Source organism: Lepisma saccharinum, chromosome 10 (genome assembly GCF_977018435.1).
Source record: "Lepisma saccharinum chromosome 10, izLepSacc3.1, whole genome shotgun sequence".
NCBI lineage: Eukaryota > Metazoa > Arthropoda > Insecta > Zygentoma > Lepismatidae > Lepisma > Lepisma saccharinum.
In genome coordinates, this window is record NC_139238.1 from 31,374,194 (window position 1) to 31,399,452 (window position 25,259).

A 25,259-nucleotide genomic window follows, 5' to 3' on the forward strand; every position below is an offset into this window, starting at 1 on the left:
ATCGGTTTTGATGTAAGCAGTACGCTACCAATTACCTCAACCTCCTCCACCATTTTTTCCAGGAAGTGTTCGATTACATTTGGCCCGCGGTATATATATGCTTCATTTATTTTATCGCGTCGCACAACAACATAGCCGAAACTATTAGGTTGATGAAGCTGGTACGGCGTTGTGGAGGAAATTTCGGGATCCGGTTCGCAGTAGGAGAGTGGTTTGAGGAACGCCTCGAAATCTGCGACGATGATTGCGGGATGTTCTAACAATGCCTTGTGCATTTTGAATTCTTCGACTTCGTTCGTTTCGGGCATCAACATTCTAGCCGGTCTGTTGTCACCGCAATAAATTTTATGTTCGGCAAGTTTCTCGATAGCAATTTGACGTCCGGTGTAATTTTGATAATCGAGTTGTTTTCGATCGTCGAACATGGTTAGACATCTCGGACAAACTTCGATGCAATGTTCATGCTTGGTTGTTTGGCTTCCTAGTAATCGAGACATTGAACGAATTAGTGTGTAATGATAGACATCCTCGTTTGAAATTAGAAGAAGATTAATCACACGAGCATCGTCATCGTCGATATCGCTTATCCTGACGGGATGCACGAGATATTTATCTGACGTGAAGGAATATACATTAATAGCGATGCGTTTTCCTGCACGATTTTCAAACTTTGTTATATCCGACAATGTCACTGGGTATTCGATGCCAGACATTACACTTTCAAACTCGGACTCGTATTGTTTGTAATGTCCAACCCACTGTGGATTATTTTTGCAATAAACAGGATGCAGTGCAGCCAACACACACCAAAGGAAACACTTGTTATCGCTGTTCTGTATATTTAACACAGCCCTCTTGTGTTGAATGTTCGGTGGAAGAGGAACATAGCTGGAAGCTCGAAGAGGCGAGAATCGGTTCACGTAAACGGTTAACATGTGAGGACTTCCACACAGAGACCATCCCGACCCTTTAGCCTCGAAATCGTCGTGTTTCTTAACCAGCTCATTGGTAACTTTATAATAGAAGTTGTCTAAATTTTCGACGTCAGCAAAATAAAGAGTCTGGTTTTTTGTACGATGATAAAAAATACTCGTTGTGCCATCAACTTTCTCGTATTCAGAAAACAGAACAACGTATACTTTTATAGAGTTGTTTTCAAGTTTATCTTTTAAAATATTTAGTACAGATGTTTTCGTTTCATCCAAGAAACTAAGGATGTCACGACCTGGTTCTGACTTAATTGAAAAATCCTGGAGTTGGTCGTTGAATGCAGATCTAATTGGTTTGCGTTCATTGGATAATTTACTTAGTTTGGAAGTGGAAGCTTCCGTATCTGCATTATCGATTTTCCTTTTCGATGCTTGTCCGGTCGATGTTTTGCAAATTTTGAGGTGTTTACTTAAATGTGCAATGCTGATCATCTTTCCGCATCGAGCACAAGACTTGGAAGGTAACAAACGATTAATTCTCGAACCTGTTTCGCTACATCTTGCTCTGTGTACCGATAAATTGTTCCTTGAGATTAGCTTCCCACAAGTAACACATTCAGTTTTATCATTTTTACGATTAAAACTGGTGGTGGATGCCATTGCTTTCTCCAAAATCACAGAAATCAAAAAGTCTAGTATATAGCGATACAATTTTCAGGTATGTTATTTTATATAGAATTTCTTGGAGTGATTACAAAACTCAAAAATTCAATCTACTGTAAATAGAATTTCAGGTATGTTATTTATATAGAATTTCTTGTGTGCGAATACAAAAAACTCAAGAATTCAATCTACTGTGAATACAATTTTCAGGTATGTTATTTTATATAGAATTTCTTGAGGTGATTACAAAACTCAAAAAAAATCAATCTACTGTGAATATAATTTTCAGGTATGTTATTTTATATAGAATTTTCTCAGGGCGAATACAAAACTCAAAAATCCGAGACAGTTCAGTTTTAACGTGTTCATATTTGAAAAAAAAATACAAAATACGCCTTGGAGATTTCAACCAATCCACTTTACTAGATTAGGGAAACTCTAACTATTGTTATTTGGAACCTTTAACCTTTTTTGGTGACGTAGAGTACGCGTAGAGAGGTCGGGTTTAGTGTGTCGGCCGAGTCTCGGTGTCCTCTGTCCTCCCATACCAAAATAAACATAGGTCGTCATGGAACAAAAAAAAAAATATTCCTAAAATTTTCTAAGTCCAGCGTTAAAAAAATCTTAAATTGCAAATATCTCGAAAATGGTAAGAGTTATCGAAAAAATATATCGAAAAACACCCCCATACTGGCATCGTTAGATGCCCCCTGTCGATTTTGGAGGTGTAGAATACGTATACCAAGTTTTGGTGGTCCTGGGGTCAAGGGGTAAGAAGTTAGCCCACCCCCCGCCCAAAACTTTTTGATCACTCGTAACTTTTGAACGAATAGTCGTAGAGAGGTCGGGTTTAGTGTGTCGGCCGAGTCTCGGTGTCCTCTGTCCTCCCATACCAAAATAAACATAGGTCGTCATGGAACCAATTTTTTTTCATCAATCGAAAATTTTCTAAGTCCCCAGCGTTAAATTGCAAATATCTCGAATTTTTGACAAACAGAGATGTCCCATAGGACAAAAAAAACACATGAAACTCTATACAGAGGCATATGGCTTTGATAGCCATGACCATTAGAACTGTGTTGGACACCACACACCCCTCTGGCGGGATTTTTTCTTTGGGGGCCTTAACAAAAATAATTTTGATTATCACACACACGCCGTAGAAGATCACACATGAGTTTTAAAAAAAGATCGTAGCAGATTACGCTGAGAGCAGGTCGTAGTAGATTACACTGAGGGACAGACGATTGCCGTAAGAGGAGACAGCCTTATAGGAAAATGTCGTAAGTCACTTCAAAAGTAGGTCAATGGGCGTTGCTAGAACGTACGCCTTACAGGAAAACATCGTAAGGGGAGACAGCCTTATAGGAAAATGTCGTAAGTCATTTCAAAAGTAGGTCAAAGGGTGAGGTTAGCATAAGAGCAAAAAATTGCAGGAGGTAAAAAATATCTTAAAAAGTGATGCCAGAGCTTCTCTTCTGTCCACTTTTCTCTCATTGTAGGTTAGTTTAGTCCGTAAAAACGGATTACGCTGAGAGCAGAAGCCTATTAGCAGGTCGTAGTAGATTACACTGAGGGACCTTACCGTAAGAGAAGACAGCCTCCTTATAGGAAAATGTCGTAAGTCATTTCAAAAGTAGGTCAAAAGGCGAGGTAGCATAAGAGCAAGATTTGCAGGAGGTAAAAAAAAGCTTAAAAAGTGATGCCAGAGCTTTTTCTATCCATTTTTCTCTCATTGTAGGTTAGTTTAGTGCGTAAAACGTCGTAAAATAAAAAGTAGGTCAAAGTATAGTTCCAGAACGTACGGTTCCACCTACTTCTATGCTCGGAAATCGAAAATGGCGACCGGAAGTGGGGTTGTCTTGGAAACGGTAAGACTTAGGAAAAATCTGTTTGCGGATTCATCATGTACGCCTATACGTGATAAAAAGTATGAATAGAACCTATGTTCGGAAATCCAAAATGGCGACCGGAAGTGGGGTTATCTTGGAAACGGTAAGACTTAGGAAAAATCTGTTTGGTGTTTCATCATGTACACCTATATGTAAGTAAAATATGAATAGAACCTATGTTCGGAAATCCAAAATGGCGACCGGAAGTGGGGTTATCTTGGAAACGGTAAGACTTAGGAAAAATCTGTTTGGTGTTTCATCATGTACACCTATATGTAAGTAAAATATGAATAGAACCTATGCTCGAAAATCCAAAATGGCGACCGGAAGTGGGGTTATCTTGGAAACGGTAAGACTTAGGAAAAATCTGTTTGGTGTTTCATCATGTACACCTATATGTAAGTAAAATATGAATAGAACCTATGCTCGGAAATCCAAAATGGCGACCGGAAGTGGTGTTATCTTGGAAACGGTAAGACTTATGAAAAATCTGTTTGCGGATTCATCACGTACGCCTATATGTAAGTAAAATATGAATAGAACCTATGCTCGGAAATCCAAAATGGCGACCGGAAGTGGGGTTATCTTGGAAACGGTAAGACTTAGGAAAAATCTGTTTGTGGATTCATCATGTACATCGCTAAACGCTAAAACATCGACAAAAAAATTGTCAAAATATGTCAAAAACTGATATTCAATTGATAAAGAAAGAGGATACCTACAAAGTACTATTTTGAAACAACAAGTAAGAAAAAAAAGGATAGGTTAAGTTATATCACGTAAGATCGTGAAATACCTACCAAGTGTGAGTGGGAAAAAAAATAATGCATTGAAAATTGTACTAAAAACATCGCTAAACGCTAAAACGTTGACAAAAAATTGTCAAAATATGTCAAAAAGTGATATTCAATTGATAAAAAAAGAGGATACCTACAAAGTGTTATTTTGAACCGGCCAACTTACACTACTGACCCTGGTAAAAGATGGAAACGTTACGTTTTTAGTGATTATTTTTAACACAATAAATTTTGCCTTGTCAGCATTTCAATGTTTTACTACCAACAAAATGCAAATTGTCCTTTTGACACCCAATCGCCCCTACTGACAAGTACTAGTTTCTAAATTCTGTTATAAATGTATGAAATGGGTGTGTCCAGACCATCAAAAACCTGTGTGAATTTTGTGAGAAAAGGAAATGAATGATAAAAATAAGGCGTGTTTTTGTTTTTGTTTCAACATATCCAAATGTAATGCACTGTATTTATATGTTCCTTCCTTCTGTAACGTGTAGAGTGAAATTACATATTTTTTATCGTTGAATGAACCAGAATACTTTGCAAAGGACACCCTCGCTATAAAACCCAATAAATTTTGACAAATAATGAGTAAAAACGATAATATTCGATGGTTCACAATAGTGATCCGTGCGACCAATGACGATTACGAATTTTGATTTCTGTATTGGTTGAGAACTACTATACTGTTGCATTATGTTGGAGAGGTAACCATATACCGGGTGTTTAGAAATAAAGTTCCCTTACTAAAAACCCGCTAGAGCCTGTTCGGAATTTTGTGTAGAAACTATGCAGACCATGGGGAATGCCGATGCAAAAAAGACAAAAAAGTGCAATTTTTTGCCAATTAGAATCAACTGCCTAATTGTATATACAATATATGAGCAATCCGATGACCAATGCTATATTACCATATTTGAATATGCAAATGCAGTACCTGATCCTAAAAATTGTTGTTATATTAGATCGCGTGGCCAGCAAAAATGACGAATGTTTAATTTTTAAACCAGTGGCTCAGTGTTCTCTACTCCCATAGGTGGAGAATAATTGGGGTAGTCTCTTAGAATTTAAGTAAAGAAAGAAAGACCTGAAGTCACCACGATGAAACGTGAAACAATATTGCGGGGCAAAGTCTTTTGGTTGATTAAATTCTTCTTATGTCATTTCGCAGCTTAGAAACTAAACTATACCCATTATCTGATCCGCCACATCAAAATTCTACATGAAGAACAATAGACTGGCAACACTGATAGGCTGTGCGTCCAGGAGAGAGAGAAATGACAACAACGGTTACAAGTTGTTGATCCTTAGGGGAGTGGGAAACAATATAGCCTATTGAAAACTATTGTCACTGGAAACCCGATTTTGTCAAAATTACAAAGAGAAAAGCTTCGTCATTTGCACGTAACATTTTGTTGTGTCAAGTGTTCAGATACACATTACCACCTAAGATATCACTTCACATCGCGCTACGATACCAGGGTTCCGGGTTCGAATCCCCGGCCTGGACATGGATGTTTGTGAGTGTCCATTCATTAATTTCATGGTATCATCACTCATCCCCATCTTCGCAAAGTAGCTTAAAGTGGCACAAGAAGCGAAGTAAAATAAAGCAAATCAATCAATCGATCAATCAACCAAATATCCCAAATGAACTTAAATATTTAAAATACTGAAAAATAGAAACTGTTAAGTTGTTACCTAATTGCTTGTTGCCGTCGAATAAGTTATCCAGCCGAATCCTTCCTGACCTTGGGTAGACCCTGACCTTGAATTCCTTTATCCTCATATAGGTTTTCCCGCTCTTCTGATATGGCTCCCCTCTTATGCTTAATGTGACGTCACTGTTCACTGAAAATAAAAGAATGATTATTTCACACTGTGTAGAATAGAGCCTTTCGAAAATCTGAAAAAAAAAAAGGCTTCACATTAAAGTTGTTTGAAATTAAGACACTTATCAAACAAAGCCTTACTTGACTCCTTACATTTATCACATAACTATACTGTAATATAAAAATATTTCCATTCTGTTTTGCAATGTATTCTTCTTCATAAAATATGTATAGTTTCATGCTTTCACACACTTTCCTTTTATTTACTTTGTATATCAGAAAATGACAATGCAAAACAATTCTCGAAAAAAATCGAACATTCTAGTAGAGCCAATAGCTGAACTGCACATGCTCTGAAAATATACTTGTGTGACGAAATAGCCCCCGTGGCGCAGTTGTTACCACAGCGCGCTACGATACCAGGGGTATCGAGTTCGAATTCCCGCCTGGGCATGCGTGTTCTTTGCTAGTATACATTCATCAATTTTATCTTCTCATCACACATCTTCATCTTTGCGATTAGCCAAAAGTGGGAGGAAAGCAAAGTAAAATAAACGAAGTCAATCAACCAATTGTGTAACGAAATGAATGTGCAGCTTTTGTTTGTTACTTAATGTTTACTGGGTTTACCGGGAGGTGTCTGTCCACCGTGCCTGCCATTTGACGCTCTCACTGGGTCGACTAGACTGCCTTGTCAACTACGTATTTCAAGACACTATAGTGTCAACCCTCGCCAAGGTAACAACCTGGAAATAGTTCCGATAATACCCGTGAGAAGACGCTACGACGCAGCAATTTGCAGAGACATCTACGGCAAAAATTACGAACTACGTGAGCCGAGGGTGTTAATGTTTCGTGCAGTAGGTGGCTAATAGAGTAACGTGCAGTTCCTAACTGAGGTAAATTTTGGGTAATCTGATACGTAGCACGGTCGCAGGCATTCAAGTGGGAAGCTTCTAAGATAAAGCGATTATTTCTATTGTGATAGATATTTGCTTCCAAAGGATATCAACTGGTATCCTAACTAAACTAAGTGAGATAAATGTGTAGCAATTTGTTCAGCATTTCTGAGGCAACTCTTAACTGAGATAAACATTATATACAAACCGTCCCCCTGATGTGTATAACCACATACAACTGTTTTGTTCTAATAAATGTAAGGAACGATAATTGAAAGTTAGGAAAGTATGTCTACTGCAAATATAAGTGCAATTCCTTCCGTTGGAAATATACGGGATGCAAAAGAATAGAGATTTACTAGTAAAATAGCATTGGATAATTAACCTACATTTTCATTTGCACCACAGTGCATTTCATCCCATGTTACTTTAAGAAGGAAATAGGAAAATATCCTGAAATTTCGATCTGGGGATGCAAGTTTATATTTAGGAGGTTGAAAGGGTAAATTTTGAGCAAAAATTACCATAAATTTAGAGGCGTGATTAGGAAATTTGAGGGTACGTGGATAAGTCATACAGGATTGGTGCCAATAAACCCAACGATTCGAATGATAACACTGGTCGACATTAAAAAAATCGGTTGTTTAGAAACGAATGTGTGACTCTGGAAGTATTTTGAATGCTAATCACGGAAGTGAGATCCATTTTTCTCCCCAGAATGTCAGAATGTCCTCCTAGGTCAGGATTTCCCCCCATATCATCAAGGTCAATCAACCCACCATATTATAACATTGACCTTTCGACATTCGGTTTCCCCAAATGACTTTTCCATTTACTATCACAATGTTAGAGGTCTAAATACAAAAATACAAGAGTTCTACTATGTAAATAATATTGTGGATAGTTATGATATAATTGTTATTACTGAAACTTGGTTAAATAGTGGTGTATATACAGTAGTGAATTGTTTGATGGTAACTATAATGTGCTCCCACACGACAGGTTAGAAAATAAGAGAGGAGGAGGAGTATTAATTGCTATTAAACAAAACATAAGATCTGATAATATTATTCTAGACAATAATAGAGACATTTTATGTGTAAAGGTAAATTTAAGTAATATAATATATTATGTAATTTCTGTATACTTCACCCCTTCTTCAACTCTCAATGATTATATACCGTTCTATAATCTGTTTGAAGACTACGAAGAATTGCAAAACAGTTGTAATTGGTGATTTTAATCTGCTGAAAATTGTAGATTCCAACTGTAACCTGCAGACAGGTGGAACTTGTTACAGAAGTTTGGACAACTTACATTCCATTAACAATATTAAAAATCACAATAGTAGAACTCTAGCAAATGTACATAACAATATCATCGTAAATAGGGATGCGATGCCTCTTGTCAAGGAAGATCTTCACCATCCGGCTTTAATATTAAATGTGCATTTCAAAATATCAACAAATGTGTTGAAACTAAATCCACTCGAAATATTAGATTTTAAGAGGGCAAACTTTTTAGGATTATACGAAATGTTACGAAACATAAACTGGGCTCCCATTACTAGCATGGGTGAAGTGGAAGATACTGTAAATTATTTTTATGTAAATGTGAACTTTGTATTTCGTAACACTGTACCAAAGAAAAAGGTCCACAGAAAATACAAATACCCTCATTGGTTTACTGGAGAAATTAATAAAATTTTAAAACTTAAGGAATACAGATCATAGAAAACGCATGAAGTACGATGATGATAGTAAAACAAAATGTAGAGAAACTCGCAAAAGGCAAAGGCAATTATAAATAAAACATATCGTATGTATATTAAAGAAACCGAGGAAAGCATTAACAATAATATAAAATATTTTTGGAACTATATACATAACATGAAAGGTAGAAACGCGTATTCGAATCAAACTATGATACATGAATGCAGAATTTTACAAACAAATCTAAGTATAGCTGACAGCTTTGCTTCATAGTTTCAATCTGTTTATGTTGAATATCCTAGCACATACGAAATTACTGATGAAGTTGATTTAAAGGTATCTACTTCACTCACTAATAATGGGATCACTGAAAAGGAACATTGGCATGCAGTAAAAAAAATAAAACCGAAAAAATCCAGTGAACCAAATGAAATTCCTCCATATGTAATTAAAGCTTGCGACGGAGTGCTTCAGAAACCTTTATGTTTAATTTATAATTTAATAATGAAGACACAAAATTTCCCCAAGATTTGGAGATTAACTAAAGTATGTTCAATCTTAAAATCAGATGAAAGTACAAGAATTGAAAATTATAGACCAATTGCTGATAAGTGCACCGGCTAAAGTGTTGGAGCAAATTTTATATACAAACATGTTAAAAACTACATAAGCAATAGCCATCATGCGTTCCTTCCAGGTAGATCTACTACAACCAATTTAACAAATTTTGTGCAAGATGTATATTGTAGATCTGCTGTACACGCAATCTATATTGACTGTGCAAAAGCTTTTGATAAAATCAACCATGATATTCTTCTGCATAAAGGCTTTGGTTTGACAAAAAATATGCTGAATTTACTGAAATCATATCTTCAAGGTTGGAGACAATATGTAACTTACAATGAGTCAAAAGCATGTGAACATACTGTAAACTCCGGTGTCCCACAAAGATCTAACCTTGGACCTCTCTTACTTATTTTGTATGTAAACGATCTACCAACTTGTGTTAAGAACTCACAAATTATTTTGTATGCTGATGATATTAAATTGTACAAAGTAATTAATGGTCTAGATGATACAATATATCTCAAAGAAGATATAGAGAAACTATATGATTGGAGCTGCTTAAATGATTTCACATTTAATACAAATAAATGCTACTATATGAAATTAACGAATAAAATAAATAATTTGATGTGTACATATTTAATTTGTGTTAAATTACTTCCAGAGGTGAATCTAATCAAAGATCTCGGAGGTATCATTGATTCTGCTTTGACCTTCATGGAACACATATAATATATGGTAAAAAATAAGGCCTACAGGTCATTACAGGTTTTGTTATAAGGAATTCTAGAGATTTTAATATTATACGTTGTGTAACAACTCTATATAACAGCATAGTAAAAAGTAGAGTGGAATACGCATCCATTATTTGGTCTCCAATGTATAGATCATACAAAAACAGCATAGAAAGAATTCAGAAAAGGTTCCTAAGGTAGCCTATCTGTATTACAAAAAATATGATATTCCCCGCGACAAAATAACGTGTATTTTAATAATCTGCTTGACGTATTTGGTTTTAAGAGTCTTAGTAATAGGAGGAAAATATTAGAACAGTTGTAACTTGTATTTATGGTGTCTTAGACAACAGCTCCTTTCTCAGTCAAATATCGGTCAAATAAAATTCAATAGAAGTAAAAATAATCTGCGCAATTGAAATATTCTGACTTCTAAAATTTCAAGAACTCAGAAATATAAATACTCACCAATGAATGGAATGTGTCACAGTTACAATATCCTTGTTGCATAGAACCAATGTGTAGATTTTTCACTTCCACTTGACAGATATAAAAGAATAATAAATTCAGTGCTATAGAAAACGAAACACTGAAGAAAATAGATCGTTTAATATACATGTTACCATTTACAGTGTGCAATACTTATGAATTAATTATTAAACCTCTTGCCTAAATGTATGCAGATAAGTGTATATATGTTATCATGTGTTACGTATGTTGTATGCTATATGTATTGTGCGTAAATGAATGAATATATGTTTGTATATTTCCATGTAATTTCTATTGTGTTAATTAAAGGCAGTCTACGCCTTCTGTAATTGGAGGTTCACTCCTCTGTAGAAGTGCAAAACATAAATAAATAAATAAATTTTGTGAAGAAATTTTTTTATGAGGAATTTCGTAAATAAAACTTGCGTAACCAAAATCCAAATAATTTTTATGCCAGTGTGTCACAAGGAAGGTGGATGAAAGGTTTACAATTTTGTATTCATTTATAGTTCAAAATTGGAGGATTTGTAATATGCAAAATTAATATTTTACAACTATCTAAACAGATTCATCTATTGTGGAAATAATGGAACTACATATTTTATAGTGAAATTAAGGCAGTAAATATATATTGATGTTTTCTGAAAAGCTAAATGTGATTGGTAAAAATGGATTTCCCTTTTGGAACCAGCGCCGAAATTATTTAGAGAACAGTCATCTGCGAGACAACCAAACCTATGTCGACCACCTGTGTAATTGATTCGTAGGTGGATTAAGAGACTCATACCTAATTTATAGTTTGATTTGGTTTATTTTTGTTCCTTTTTCTGACATTTTTGGTTAATTACGAAGATGAGAATGAATGATACTATGAATAAATTAATGAAGGGACACTCGCCAGAGAGGACGGATTACTAAATCTAAGAAATAAGTTTTAATCAGCACAAAATGGCAATTGCGTCACTTTGCTGTCTAAATTTAAGTGATAACCCTCGGAATGTCTAAACTAAATCATCAATAAGCTCAAATAAATGATTTCCCGAAAAGGTGATCACCCTCGGGGCATCTAAAGATAACAAATCACCAATTAATAACACAGAATATGTTAGCGCTCACTTTGACGACTAAATTTAACTGATTGCCATCGACATGTCTAAAACTAAAACAAACCGTCAATTAACTTAAGGATAAACGATCGCCCTTGCTGACAAGATAGCAGTGTTTCCAACCACCTGCAGCGAAAAAATCCCTAAAAGAAACAAACTTGTTCATACTCACGGTAGGTAATATTGCTGTAACCGTTTCCTGTGATAGGCAAAAGCAGGATCCGTCCTTTGATGTCGTAATCGGAAACTACACTCAGGACGTCAACAGTTGCACTAGCGTCCAGAGAATATTCATCAGGGTTGTTTCTGCGGTTGGAATTGAAAAGTACATTAGCGACGCCAGAGTATTTTCATAAGGGGTTGCCAGGGGGTGACCAGAACGGCAAGGAAGAAACAGAAAATAATATATTATTTACTAACATTTGATTGATATTTTATTTATATAACTGAACACATATTGTAATAAAGTAGGTGTAGATTGCAACACTAGAGTACTGCATGGAACCTTTTTCGCTCGCTCGAGCGCTTATAATGGAATATCATTTTAGGGCCGTTTTTTCAATGTTCAGTTAAGGTTCATGTTAGCACGTAACTGGAAGTTAGTGAAAATTTCTGTTTTTCAATGTACAGTTAGCTCGTAACTGGAACTCTGGTGGCGATTATCTTTACTGGTGCTTCTTCTTGCAGTTACCAGCCTAACTGGAAGTTACGATGCAACATGGATGCCTCGTGCAGCTATCGAAGTTCCACACTCGCAACTTCACTGTCAGATTAAACAAGACATGTTTCATAAAGCTTTTAAATTGGTACAGAAAAAGACTTGTTTTGTTTGGCAGAGCTTACCAACGTCCATGCAAATATGGAAATTAAGCAGCGTAGTTGAAAGAATTCGCTTGGTAAGGTTGTGTTAGAGAAGTTGTGGTCACGATATCCAGTCTACTAGGCGGGACAATCTCCAATCGGTAATTTGGTGTAGTGGTTAGCGGTACCACCTTTCGGAACGTGTTGTGTTTTGTAATACGAGTTCGAGTCCTGGTCACGGGTGTTTTTTTTCTTGTCAATTACTTATTACGTGTGTTGCATTTAATTCCATGCTTTATTGTTGAATGATCTTCTCGGATTAATATTAGAGTAAATTTTAAAATTATTTTTACTCGTACCTTCATATTTTTAGAAGTTTAGAAAGCATGCTTACTATTAACATCATGTTTTTTCGCTCAACAACATGCATAGAGAGGTACAAAGCATGCAGTCAAATGTACAATATTTACATATTAATAATAATAATAGTGTTTATATCAACAAACCGTTATTATTAATGTCTCGACTTTCGAGTTCTTCACGCTTCTTCTACAAGAAAGTATCTGCGCTTGCGCCTCATAACATCATTTCCCCCACGTGGAATTGGCCTTTATTAGAAGAAAACCAAATTTGTAGTGCTGTCTTTCGTTAATTTATTTCGTAAGCATACAAAATGGATGCGCAGCCATTGTTCCTATCGTTTCACAATGCAATAACGTGCTTTCGAGCGCGGCGTGCTTGTAGTTCTATATTTAAACGCCAGGCTGTGTGCCAGTCGACGCGGTTTGAAACTCTACTAACAGATGGCGCGCAGATCGATTTCCTGTAATTTCCGTGCTTCAGAATTGCCAACACACTGTTTCGGAGAACGAACCATGGTTTAGTTAACTGGCAGTTACTTTCACATTGAAAAACCCGGTGCTGGTTAAGACTGGCTGTTATCTCCAACTGGTAGTTAGGTAACAGAAAGATTAACAGGACATTGAAAAACTGGCCCTAAATGTGACAATAATCGTAGACACACATGTGTAAGATATCCGTTATGGGTAGTTTCAGCCCCTAATCATCTATTAATTTTCATATATAGCTATGAATTGATAAGATGGACTAAAAGACATTTTAACATGGAGACAATGATTATATTCACTTAAGTTTCAATTTCTCTGCGTCTTTCACCTCTCAATCCATATGCCCAAGACAAATTACGGTTATACGTGTACAGTGGGATCCATGAGTATTACCGTGCAAATTTACCATTACTGTTTTCATTATTTTTTCTCTTACATGCTATGTGTTTTTAAGCGAGAGATTTTTATGTATGCTGGTGCAGAAGTTGTCAACAGCTTGTTTTGAGTTTTTTTTAATTCTTGAAGCTCTTATTGGGTCAAATAAAGTGCACGAATATAGTGATGGACAATTTGCACTGTAATACTCACGGAACCCTACTGGGCTTTGAGCGTGTTCGTTTCGCTTCGTTTTTTGTCTGTTCGAGCGTTATTCGCTCTAGCGAAGAAGCTCTCGATACCGTACGCTATCTAGCGTCAACCATGCGAACTATTTTACACTCGAACAAAATGTTCTCCCTGCAGCACTCTAGCACACACACACACACACACACATACATACATACATATATACGTATAATGGGATACGGAGCGGCGATCCTCCGCCTCCACTCGCCACTCTCACTTTTGGTACCCTCTCACTCAGATCTTCTTTCTTGATCTTATCTGAGTGTGGTATCCGTATCCCGGAATAGGATATAAGGATTAACTTGGTAAGTGGAGAGGTCAGAAGGTACGTAAGAGAGAAGAGGCAAGTGCTCTGAGTCTTGGTACCTAAGATTTAAACCAAGACGTTTTTGAAAAATTAATATTGTGAAATTGAGTAGCTCCAAACAATAAGCAAGATATGAAATATAAAGATACATATAACATAGAAATAAAATAATGAATATATAAGAATACAATATAAGAATGAGAATATAGAATAAGATATTCGAGGAACCCTTAGATCCCATAAATAAGAGAATAATAATGGCACTTGATGAGGAATCCTTAGATCAGAAGACAAGTAGATATTCATAAGAGTTATATTGAAGAGACATCCCTGAAGAATAGGGAGTTCTCAAGCCTCCTCTTCTGTCTTCAATCTTCTACTCGCAGTCCTCAACTGGTAGACAGCATTTGGATACTGGAAATATATATATTGGTTTCAGTCATCCAATTCTGGTATGTCGGGTTCTCTTCTGAGGGATGTAATGTAGTGTTTTCTTCTAATCAGGGAAGCCGGTCCTTCTTCACACTATCTTATTTCATTTAAGCAATTATTTTGTGCACAGCTGCTTTCTCCCATTAATTGGGCAGCAAGTCTCATGCTCGATCTAGTCTTAGTTCCAGTGGGTTCCATGTTTTCAATAAATGATGATATTGGAACCACTTGTCGGGCTCGTGACTCTTGATGGTGTTTGAATTCCATTTCCTCAAGCGTAGATATCAGCTCAGCCAAAGCATTAATTGTAGGAAAGGTTCGTTGACAAGTAAGTTGTTGTCTTACAAGGTCTGGTTCTAGCTTAGCTCTAAGTTCCCTTATTTTGGGGTCTTGAAATTTATTGCAATAAAACACAGCGTGTTCTGGAGTATCAGTAGTCTTACATACTTGGCACTGGTCATCTAGACTGAGGCCAAAGCGTTTCAAATATGCCTTATAAGGGCCATGCCCTGTAATGAGGTGTATCAACCCTTTAGTTGGTTTAAAGAGTGAGTTCATTGTCCAGAATTTAACGTCAGGCATATATAGCTTCGTGTGTACTGATCCCGAGTATTGTCTCCACTCTTGTTGCCATTTGCTTTGTAGAACCTGGTCAATGTCCTGCATGGTATTCACATTAATTCCCAACAGCATGAATATCTTAGTTTGGTCTCCCTTCCGAAACCAATATCTAGAAGCGTGTCTTTGAACCTCAAAATCAAGAGGCAAGACACCAGCTAGCACTATAGTTGACATAGTTGACGTTGTGCGAAAGGCCCCAAGAATTCTCAACAAGACGTTGCGCTGTGCCGATCTCAGACGGTCCCGAACAACTTTCTTCCTAGAAAGGAAAGCCCAAGTAGACGCTGCATAACATATAGTTGTAACAAATATCGCTTTATAATACAGCATTGCGATCTTGAATGGTATCTTAAATGCAGTATTACCCATGTTTAAGATATTGTGTAAAGCTGACTTGGCCTTAGCTGTAACACTGTTCACATGAGCTCTTAGGCTCATTTGAGCTTCCATGTGAATTCCAAGGTATTTGATGACTTGAACATTTTTAATTGAAGAGTTCTGAAACTTGAATATAGGCGCTCGAGCCAGTTTTCCCTTAAGGAGGATTTGATATGTCTTCTCCTTAGCTATGGTCAACTTAGATTCCTCAGACCAAATGGCCACTTGATTCAAGATCTTGTTAGCATTGAACTCCAAACCTTTGCGATTATTCGATCCGGTTATGATTAATAGATCATCTGCATAAGCAACACTATCTATGATCTCATCCATCCTGCTGAGAGCCAGCAGTAGTGGTTCCAAGGTTATATTCCAAAGGACTGGCCCCAGGACAGAGCCCTGAGGACAGCCTTTGTTGACACTCCTGCAGATCGTCTCATGTCCCCAAACGAACTGTATTCTCCTGTCTTTCAGGTAATCACAGATTAAGCTGTATAGAGGCTTAGGAATCTGCAACCTCCTTAGTTCTCGTAGTAAGTATGGCCACCATACATTATTGAACGCTCCGCTAATGTCAATTGTAATTCCAGTAACATACTTATAATGAGTTTGGTTTATAGATGTTATCACACGATTGACCGCATCCTCAGTAGAGCGTCCTTTAATAAACCCATACTGTTTGCTGGAATTCCTTATTAGTGTTAGTCTTTCGTTTAGTCTCTTTGTAATCAGCCTCTCAAAAACTTTGCCTAAGACATCCAAGAGGCAAATTGGCCTGTAGGATTTTACATTGGATGGATCTCTTTTGGTATCCTTTAAGAAAAGCACTAACGTTGCTAATTTCCAGTCTTCAGGAAAAATCCCTTCTGCTAGACATTGGTTATAGATTGTCTGTAAACCTCCGAGAAGTTGGTTTTTAGTAATTTTGATTAACTCGTTTAGAGTTCCATCAGGACCCGGGGCTTTGCCATTTTTCAATCTGTCGATCACCGCGGCGATTTCTTCCTGTGCAAACGGTATCACCAGTGTAGGATTTTCATAGGTTACATCAACTGTAGATCTTATGTTGTTCTGGATTGGTGTGTCCTCTTCAGAATCGTCCAATGGTAGTAGTCCATCCATTATGAAGCTTACTGCCTCCTGCCATGAGCTTGTGTATGTATTGTCACTCTTCTTAAATGGTACAGGGACGAATTTCTGTGAATTTTTTTGGGCAGCTATTTTGTATGGCATGCTCCAAGGATTTTTACACTCGAACAAAATGTTCTCCCTGCAGCACTCTAGCACACACACACACACACACACATACATACATACATATATACGTATATAATGTATATGTCCACCGATGGCACAGTAGTTTCCACGATTAACGTCGTCGCCTTGTAATCAAAGGGTCCCGGGTTCGATATCCGCTGGAAGCTCGTCTGCGTTCAACTTTTATCTATTCTCCATCCGCTATTAGAACAAAGTTAATGTAAACAAAACCACGTGACTTCTGAAAAATAGTTCCTTTCCTATGTGCTAGTTTTGGTCCTAATTTACCCATGAATATATTGGTGGAAGCTCTACAGTTCATATTACAAGGCCCTACAACTTTAATATAGCAGCTACGTTGAGTAGTATGTCTTCATCATGTGCACTAGATTCCTACGCGCAAGAATCATACACTTCTGCTACTGGAACAGCGAATAGGATTTCTTACAAGTCATGTGCATTTGTTTACATTGAATTCGTTCTCACAACGGACAGAGAATAGTATACGGCTCGAAATTCAGCACTCCAAAAATGATTTAGGCTATAAAAATAAATTTATTAAAGTGTGTCTAATATTACTTACCGCACATTGGTCACTTTTAGGCGATTAATACCATACAACTTAGCATCAGAGAAAGTGAGTACAAGCCTTCCATTGCCTTGCCCTTGCTCAACAACTATTTTCGGGATTCGAAGTGGCTCAGTAGATGGAATTTCAAACTCCTTCATTCCTAAAGAACCGAGGATGAAAATTCAAACACATTTCTTAGATAAAGTCTTATATGTATTTTGAATTAGGTAAATTCAAACTTCAAATGACACAGACTACACAAATGAGGAAATCACGTTTTTTTTTAGATATTAGACTGAACTTTCGTAGTAAAAACTGAAATAACTTTTCTTCAATTTTTTTTTAAAAAAATATTACTAAAACCACAGACTATCATATACTTGGATAATCGTGACCACACAGCACTTCAATATGTTGTTCTTTTTAGCAGAACAAATACTCTTTGGTTATAATTATTATTCTTCCTTCCCACAACGTCATTCTTCAGAAACTAATCCAAGTTCTCTACTAGTAATGGCTTAACCTGTTATATATTTCACCGTGAATAGAAAGGGGTATTTGAAGAATGAAAAACGTTACATACCTCCTTGAATATTCTGGAACAGTTGTTGTGCTGAGTTGCGCACACATTCATTCAATTCTGGGTCATCGTGCTTACATATTGTAATGTATTTCGCTGGAATTAATAAAATATTATTTACATGATACATGCGAATTCAGTTTTTAGGAATATTATTACTAACACAACAATACTATAACCATATACACTGGGAGTGTACAGTTGGATTCATAAGTATTGCCAAGCCAAACAAGCTGCTGACAACTTCTGGACTGGTAGTAATAATCCTGTCATTTAAATACGTGGATACAAAAGAAAAATTAATGAAAATAGGAATAATTTGCAGAGCAATACTTGTGCATCTCACTGTACAATTCTGATTAATTATACTGTGACTGAGAATGTGTTATTCAGTGCTAGTTTCTAAAGGGTTCGTTTGGTATTTACATCTGATTTATTGTTGTACTAGTTGTGTATGAATCGTTTCTTACAAAAAATGTCCTTAATTAATCACTCTAACATAATGTAATTGGTACCGTGTCTTAAAACATAGTATGTTACCACAGTACTGTAGTTGATTATGCTGATATCAACACCATGATTTTTACACATACATGGTCAGTATAAATATTGAAAAATTAAAAACTGGAAAGTTAAAACTTGGAAAGTAAACTAAAGTTTTAATGGATTAATATTATGATATGGCCACGACAACAAACTGGTTTGTTTTTCGACTTGTGGCTGTTGCTACACATCCTTAAATCTGTACGGTGACTGACTCCTTCAAGGTCATTCTTCCAACTCTTTGTCTGAAAGTTTAAGCTCACTTTCTGATCAGATAGACTACTCGGGACTGTACAGGGAAAAGGTTTTATCCGAACCGCTATGGAATGTGCCTCCACTGAGATGAAAACGGAGACCCTTGATAACAAGGCGACAACGTTAGCAATGCTCTTGTTTGCAAATCCCTAAATTCCTTGCCCGTGTGTGTTGACCTTGTGGACGAACAGTCCTTACTATTCCTAACTGTTTGTCAAATGTACATCATTTTTCTGAATTAGGAGCATGTTTCAACATACTCGACGAAAATTTGCCACTTCAGTGGCCGAGTGCGTTCATTGCTCCATGCAACATATACACCTCTTGCCTTTTTCACTTTCACCCAATCATCATTCATCTTCATCATTTCAATTAGCCTAAACGACTACAACAATAGAAAAAATGAGTAACGATTTAAAACATAATTATGTCGATATAAGATGTGTTTCAGGGAAAATCTGTATATTCAAAGTAGATAAATTATGCCTCTCCGAATGGCGCAGTGGTAGCGTCGTTGCCTTGTAAACAAGGGATCCCAGGTTCGATACCCGGTGGTGGTACGTTGTGTTTCGGATCCCACTTTAAATTGTAGGCCCAGTCCCGATTAGCCTTACTGTGCATAAAGTGGACTTACAACACTAACTCAATCAAAGTAGAAAAACTCTGGCACATTCTAGAAGAAACTGGATCGCGAAATCAGTTTCAAAACTTTTTTTTAAAAAAAAAACTCACAAAAACCACGTTCAAATGCCTTATTTTGGGATCTCCTTCTACATTTTCCATTCTACTCTCTGTCCCGCCTATCTTTCTCTTCCGCCAATGAACACGTGAGAGGGAATGGGATTGCGTGAAGGGGGAGCGAATACAATTACCAGCTTTTGCAGCAGCATTTACTGCTTCGCTTTGCCAAGTCGAATCCCCCCCGCTTCTCTGCCCTTATAGGCGCCCTTGTTCCAGAGATAACCGGGACAGAGCATAGTAACTCGAAAGGGATCAACCAATGAACTCGTGATAGGGGAAGTGAGTGCAACTACCAGCCGTTTCCAACAACGCGCACTGCTTTGCTCCGCCAACTCGCTTTCTCCTCTTCTCTTCCGTTATGCGCTACCTTCCTCCGTAGATTTCAGAGACAGAGTATAGTATGTGTTCATAGATATGAAAATGTACGAATATACTGTTTTACTTGTACAACTATGTTCAGTTGAATCATTTATTTTCCTACACGCTCGAGTAACAATATATATATATATATTTTCCCCTAAACACGAAGTGCAGTTCGATCACTAACTAACTAACTAACTCTCTAGCCTTCTTAAACTCGAAGGTTTATGACTGCAACAACACAGGCCTTCCATCTGTTCCTATCCTGAGCAATATCTATCCACCCATCCCTATCGATTTCCTTTAGGTCCATCTCAACATTATATCTCCATCTTCGTCTTGGTCATCCAACTGGTCTCTTACCATCACGTTTCCAAACAAGAATCCCGTAAACTCCTCTTTTGTCTCCCAATCGTGCCACATGGCCTACCCACCTAAGTCTTCTCGACTTAATCATTCTATAATATTTAACATGAATACAAATTATGTAGTTCTAAATTACGTAACCTATTCCACTCAATTGTTTCCTCATACCTTTTAGGTCCAAATATTTTTCTAAGTAGTATATTATTTTCAAACACTCTCCTCTTTCAATGTTAGGGACCAAGTTTTGAATCCATATAATACTACGAAAAAATGTCTGCTTTGTATATTTTAACTCTTACTTTCTTAGATATTATCAGAGAAGATAAAAAAAAAGTTTATGAAGAGAAAAGTAACAGACATTTCCTGAGTTAAGCCTGCTTTTTATATCCTCTCTAATATAATTTTCATTTGTTAATATTACTCCTAAGTAATTGAATTTGGAAACTGGTTCAACGAGTTGTTATCAATAATGAGATTTTGATTATTACCTAACACATGGTTTCGGCCTGTAAGCATATATTTAGTTTTATCTTTGCTAACTTCCACACCTATCTCTTTAGCTGCTTTGAAAAATACTTTAGCATTATTCTAAATTGTATTTACATCATCCCTTAGTAAGTCTACATCATCTGCATATGCTAACAACTGAGTCACACCGTTAAATTTTAGTCCTTCGTTAGTTTCTTTTACCTTCCTAACAGCATAAGGCAAAATTAAAGAGCAATGGAGATAATGCATTAATACCCAAAGGAATCTTACTTTCTGTTTCACTGTTGCATACTTTTTTCATATTAAAAAGCTTCTTAGGTATTCCAAACCAGTCTAATATATTATATAATTTATCTCTTTTATCCCAATCACTTGCTTTCATAAAATCAATAAATAGCTGAAGGACATTTTGATTATATTCCTACTTTTTCTCAAGTGTCTGTCTGATATGAAACATTTGATCTACCGGTGATCTGTTACGTTTAAATCCACATTGATAATCACCTATAATTTCATTAGCATATGGAGTTAATCTTGTTAAAAGAATATTAGATAATATTTTATATGGTGTTGAGAGTAGAGAAATTCCACGGTAATTATTGTAGTTCGTTTTATCACCTTTTTTAAACACAGAAACAATGATGGATTGTTTCCACTGTTGAGGGATTTATTCTTTATTTCATACTAAACAAATTAATTTATGAATTTGACATAGTAACGAATTCCCACCATATATAGTGAACTCAGTTGTTATTCTTTAGCCTTTTTATAGCATCTTTAACTTCAATCAAGTTAGGTTCTGGAACGAAATGTTCTGTTCTGTGTATTTCATTTACTTCTGATTTATCTCCTACATGAACATTTGAAAGGTCATTAAAGTAGTTCTTCCATCTATTTAAAATATAGCTTGGATCAGCCAAACATAACGTTTTTATCTTTTATCAAGTTTACTTTAGGTTGCCACTCCTTCCTAAATTCATTTACCCCTTTATGTAAGTCTCTCATATTTTTGTCTTGCTGTTTGTTTTAATTTCGTAAATTTTGCTTTTCAAGTAATCTCTTTTTATACTTCTAAACGTACGGTTAACTTCTCGTTTCATTCTATTATAATTGCTTAAATTTGTATCATCAGAGTTATTTAACCACTTAAGTCTAACCTGATTTCTTGTTTCTACAACGTCCACCCATAAAGAAACTGAAATCTCAAAGAATAAAATAACCAAACCAAATAAAAAGGTACCGTATTCTGGCAACACTGCAAAGAGCTATATCTAAACTTCCCGTCAGTGCATGTTTCAACCTGTTACAGGCAGTCGGTATCGGGCCAAGCGTGCGTCAGATGCAGGTCCTGTGCAGGAGGCGTACAAAATACGCGCACCAAGATGGAACAACGTTACAGCATAAAGTTTTGTTACAAATTGGGTAAATCGTTTACCGAAACGTTACAGATGATACGGGCAGTGTATGGTGATGCAGCATTATCAAGAACCCTGTTGTATGACTGGTACAATCGTTTCAAAGGTGGACGTGAAATTGTCGAGGATGAACCAAGATCAGGACGCCCTTCAACGTCAAGGAATGACGACAATGTGGAGAAAGTCCAAAGGACTGATCCACCATTAATTTGTCCCTGAAAACCAAACAATCGATCAGTGGTATTACAAGGAAGTGCTTGGTCGACTCAGAAACAGGAATTAAATTAAATGTCACGCATATTTTGCGAACATTTACTGTCAATGACAATCAACAATGTTTCCAAGACCTGTACAAACGCTGGTCAAAGTGTATTGCCTCCTCTGGTGATTATTTTGAAGGTGATAAAGTCATTTGAAGGTAATTACTTATTTTCTTTCCTATTAAAAAAGTTCGTTTTTTTATGGGCGAACCTTGTATTAGATTATAACATTCATTATCAAACCACGGCTTACGTTTTCTTGGTTTATGGGATCCCATACTTTCCTTAGCTGCTCAATCTATTGCATTATGAATATGCTCCCAATTCTTATTTACGTCTGTTTCATTTATATTTTCATCATCATTTAAATCCTGCAAAACATCGAATCTATTTGACAGTTTAAATTGGTAATCTTCCTTAATTCTTTCATCAGCAAATTTTCCTGTATTAAATGTTAGAACTTTTAGACTTTGTCGTTCTGTTAATTTAGCAATTACTAAATAATGGACACTGGCAGAGCCAGTACCTCTATGTGAACGAAAATCAATTATACTAGTATGAATGCTTTTATCAAAGAGAATATGATCTATCTGATTATGAGTTTTACGATCTGGGGAGTGGTACTTTTCACAATTTAATTCTTTGAGGTTTAAAATGTAATTAATCTTATACCATTAAGTTTGATTACTTCCCACCTAAAATATTTCGCCCAGTATCCAGCATTCGTGCAGCGCCACTTATAGCGGTGGCAGGGTTTTGAAACAAATGTAACTTTTCGTACAGCGTCAGCACATTAACATTACGAGTTGGTCGTGGACTACTTACATAGTTGGCCCGATGCTAAAGCAGGCAGAAGAAGCAGACACCAGAACATCTTCAGTCCTTCGCTCGAACGAACCGAAACCAGGAAAATCCTTTTTCAGGATTACAACTTGCACTGAATTGCAGTTACACGTAGAAACCTTCTTTTTAACAACCTTAATTACTTGAAAGGCGTGGCTGTTCAGCCAATCAGAAGCTCTGAATGGACTGTCATATAACTCTGTTACCTGACAAACTTGAATTCTGGGTAGCTTCAAGGTCATGGGATACTGCCTGGTAATCATTTTAATCTCGTCTGGGTTCTTTTTCGGAAAAAATTGCATTTTCTGCAGCAATTTCCTGCGTGGTCTTCAAGGATATTGTGTTCCTTGAGCCGTTCCGTTTCTTCAATGCGTTACGTCATATCAGTGATTAAAAATAGCACATTGGTGAAATAAATTTTGTGGGGGAGGGGGCAGGTTTAGAACTTTCACGTAAACTCGAATCATAATAATAATAATGAAATAACGATTACTGTTATTTTAAACTACTTAATAACAATTACTATAATTTCTATTGTAAAAAACATTGCTATTATTATTATTATTATTATACGTATTCCTTGTGAGAGACCATTATTCAATCATATGAGTGATCACATGGGCGTAACGTGTGGCTTAATTTTGAGGGGGCAGAATCGGACTTTGGGCCTAATTTTGAGGGGATAGAATCAAACTTTCCGTTTAACTTTAGGGGGACGAGACTCGTAAAGTTTTTCATCTCATAAAAAACGCGTCCAGGATTATTTGCTTAAATATCTGTGACGTTTGCAAAATCGCAAACACTACTGTTTATTACTTTGCTCATCAGGTACCCTAACTTGTAAATTTGAATAAACCATATTTTGGGCGGGGGGAGCCCCCGCCAAGTTGCATCTATGAGTAATCCGACAGGATGTCGCTGCAGCCTGAAAGTTCCCGCTTAAAATTGACTTTTTACTGGTTTTCTAGTTACGTGTATAATACAGCTTCATGCCAAAGTGTTATGCTATACAATTATCTAATAATTTTAAATCTGTAAAATATGGGAAATTATCCAATAAAGAAAATTACAAAGGTCTGTAATTCATGAAGTACAAAGAAAAGTATAGAGGAGAAGGTCTAAATATGGAAGAAGGTTTAAATATGGGTTTTGGAGTTACCAGCGCTGCCAGGTGCTGCAGCCTGGCGGTGGGTATTGGAACTGGTTATCTGTCAAAGCAAAGGTTGCGGCGCCAATTCGCAAGAGAAAGTGATGGTTAGTTTCGGCCTTGGAGGTACGTTTTAACTCAACGCTTTCTGAATTCTCATCTGCTTTGTATAGGTTATGATATTCGCGGTATATAAAACAAATGTGGGCTTTTATAATGCCATGATTTGTTTGTGAAATATGTACCACAGAGAGCGAAAATAAATTGAAGATGATGAATGGCGTGTTGGTCTAAATATGGGCTATGGCATAATGTCTAAATATGGGCTGCCAGCCCATATTTGGAGCACATATTAGTAATACTTAAACAAAGAACTAATAAATGTTTATTTTTGTTTTAGAATGCCCAGAACAAAGCCATGCTACGAAAGGAAGGGAAAACGAAAGATATAGAATCAAGATGATATGACGAGTGCCATTTCAGACGTAAGATCGAAGAAAATGAGTTGTGATAAAGCGGCCGTTGTTCATAAAGTTCCTCGTTCTACGTTGCAAAGATTTAGCAAGAATGATTCATTGACGCCTTCTGAAGCATCAAAAATAAAGTTAGGAAGATAGACAATCTTAGGAGAAGAACTGGAGAAGTTGATTGTAGCATATTTGCTATTCGCGGAACAAAGATTTTTTGGTTATACAATTGGCGATCTGAAGAGAATTGCCTATCAAGTTGCAGAAAAGAAAAACATACCCCATCCTTTCCGGTCAGCTGAGGCGAGAAGAACATGGGCAGATCTCTTTTTTCGTT

At 36.5% G+C, this 25,259-nt stretch overlaps 1 protein-coding gene across 2 annotated transcripts in view; it reads right to left on the minus strand.

Moving 5' to 3' along the window:
• Window positions 1–23,395, minus strand: part of LOC145994305 (protein takeout-like) — a 42,664-nt gene extending 19,269 nt beyond the window's left edge. Inside the window, exons 1-6 of one of the 2 annotated variants that reach the window (XM_083130409.1) lie at window positions 23,291–23,395; window positions 18,040–18,132; window positions 17,469–17,616; window positions 11,790–11,923; window positions 10,491–10,561; window positions 6,054–6,129 (exon numbers count right to left, since the gene is read on the minus strand). In XM_083130409.1, the coding sequence (XP_082986535.1) occupies window positions 6,127–6,129; window positions 10,491–10,561; window positions 11,790–11,923; window positions 17,469–17,616; window positions 18,040–18,132; window positions 23,291–23,339 (498 nt within the window). In that variant the 5' untranslated portion in view covers window positions 23,340–23,395 and the 3' untranslated portion in view covers window positions 6,054–6,126. Of the gene's footprint in view, window positions 1–5,979; window positions 6,130–10,490; window positions 10,562–11,789; window positions 11,924–17,468; window positions 17,617–18,039; window positions 18,133–23,290 lie in introns of those variants that run through there. The other variant, XM_083130408.1, reaches the window with a different exon arrangement.
• Between the last annotated feature and the right edge of the window lie 1,864 nt (window positions 23,396–25,259).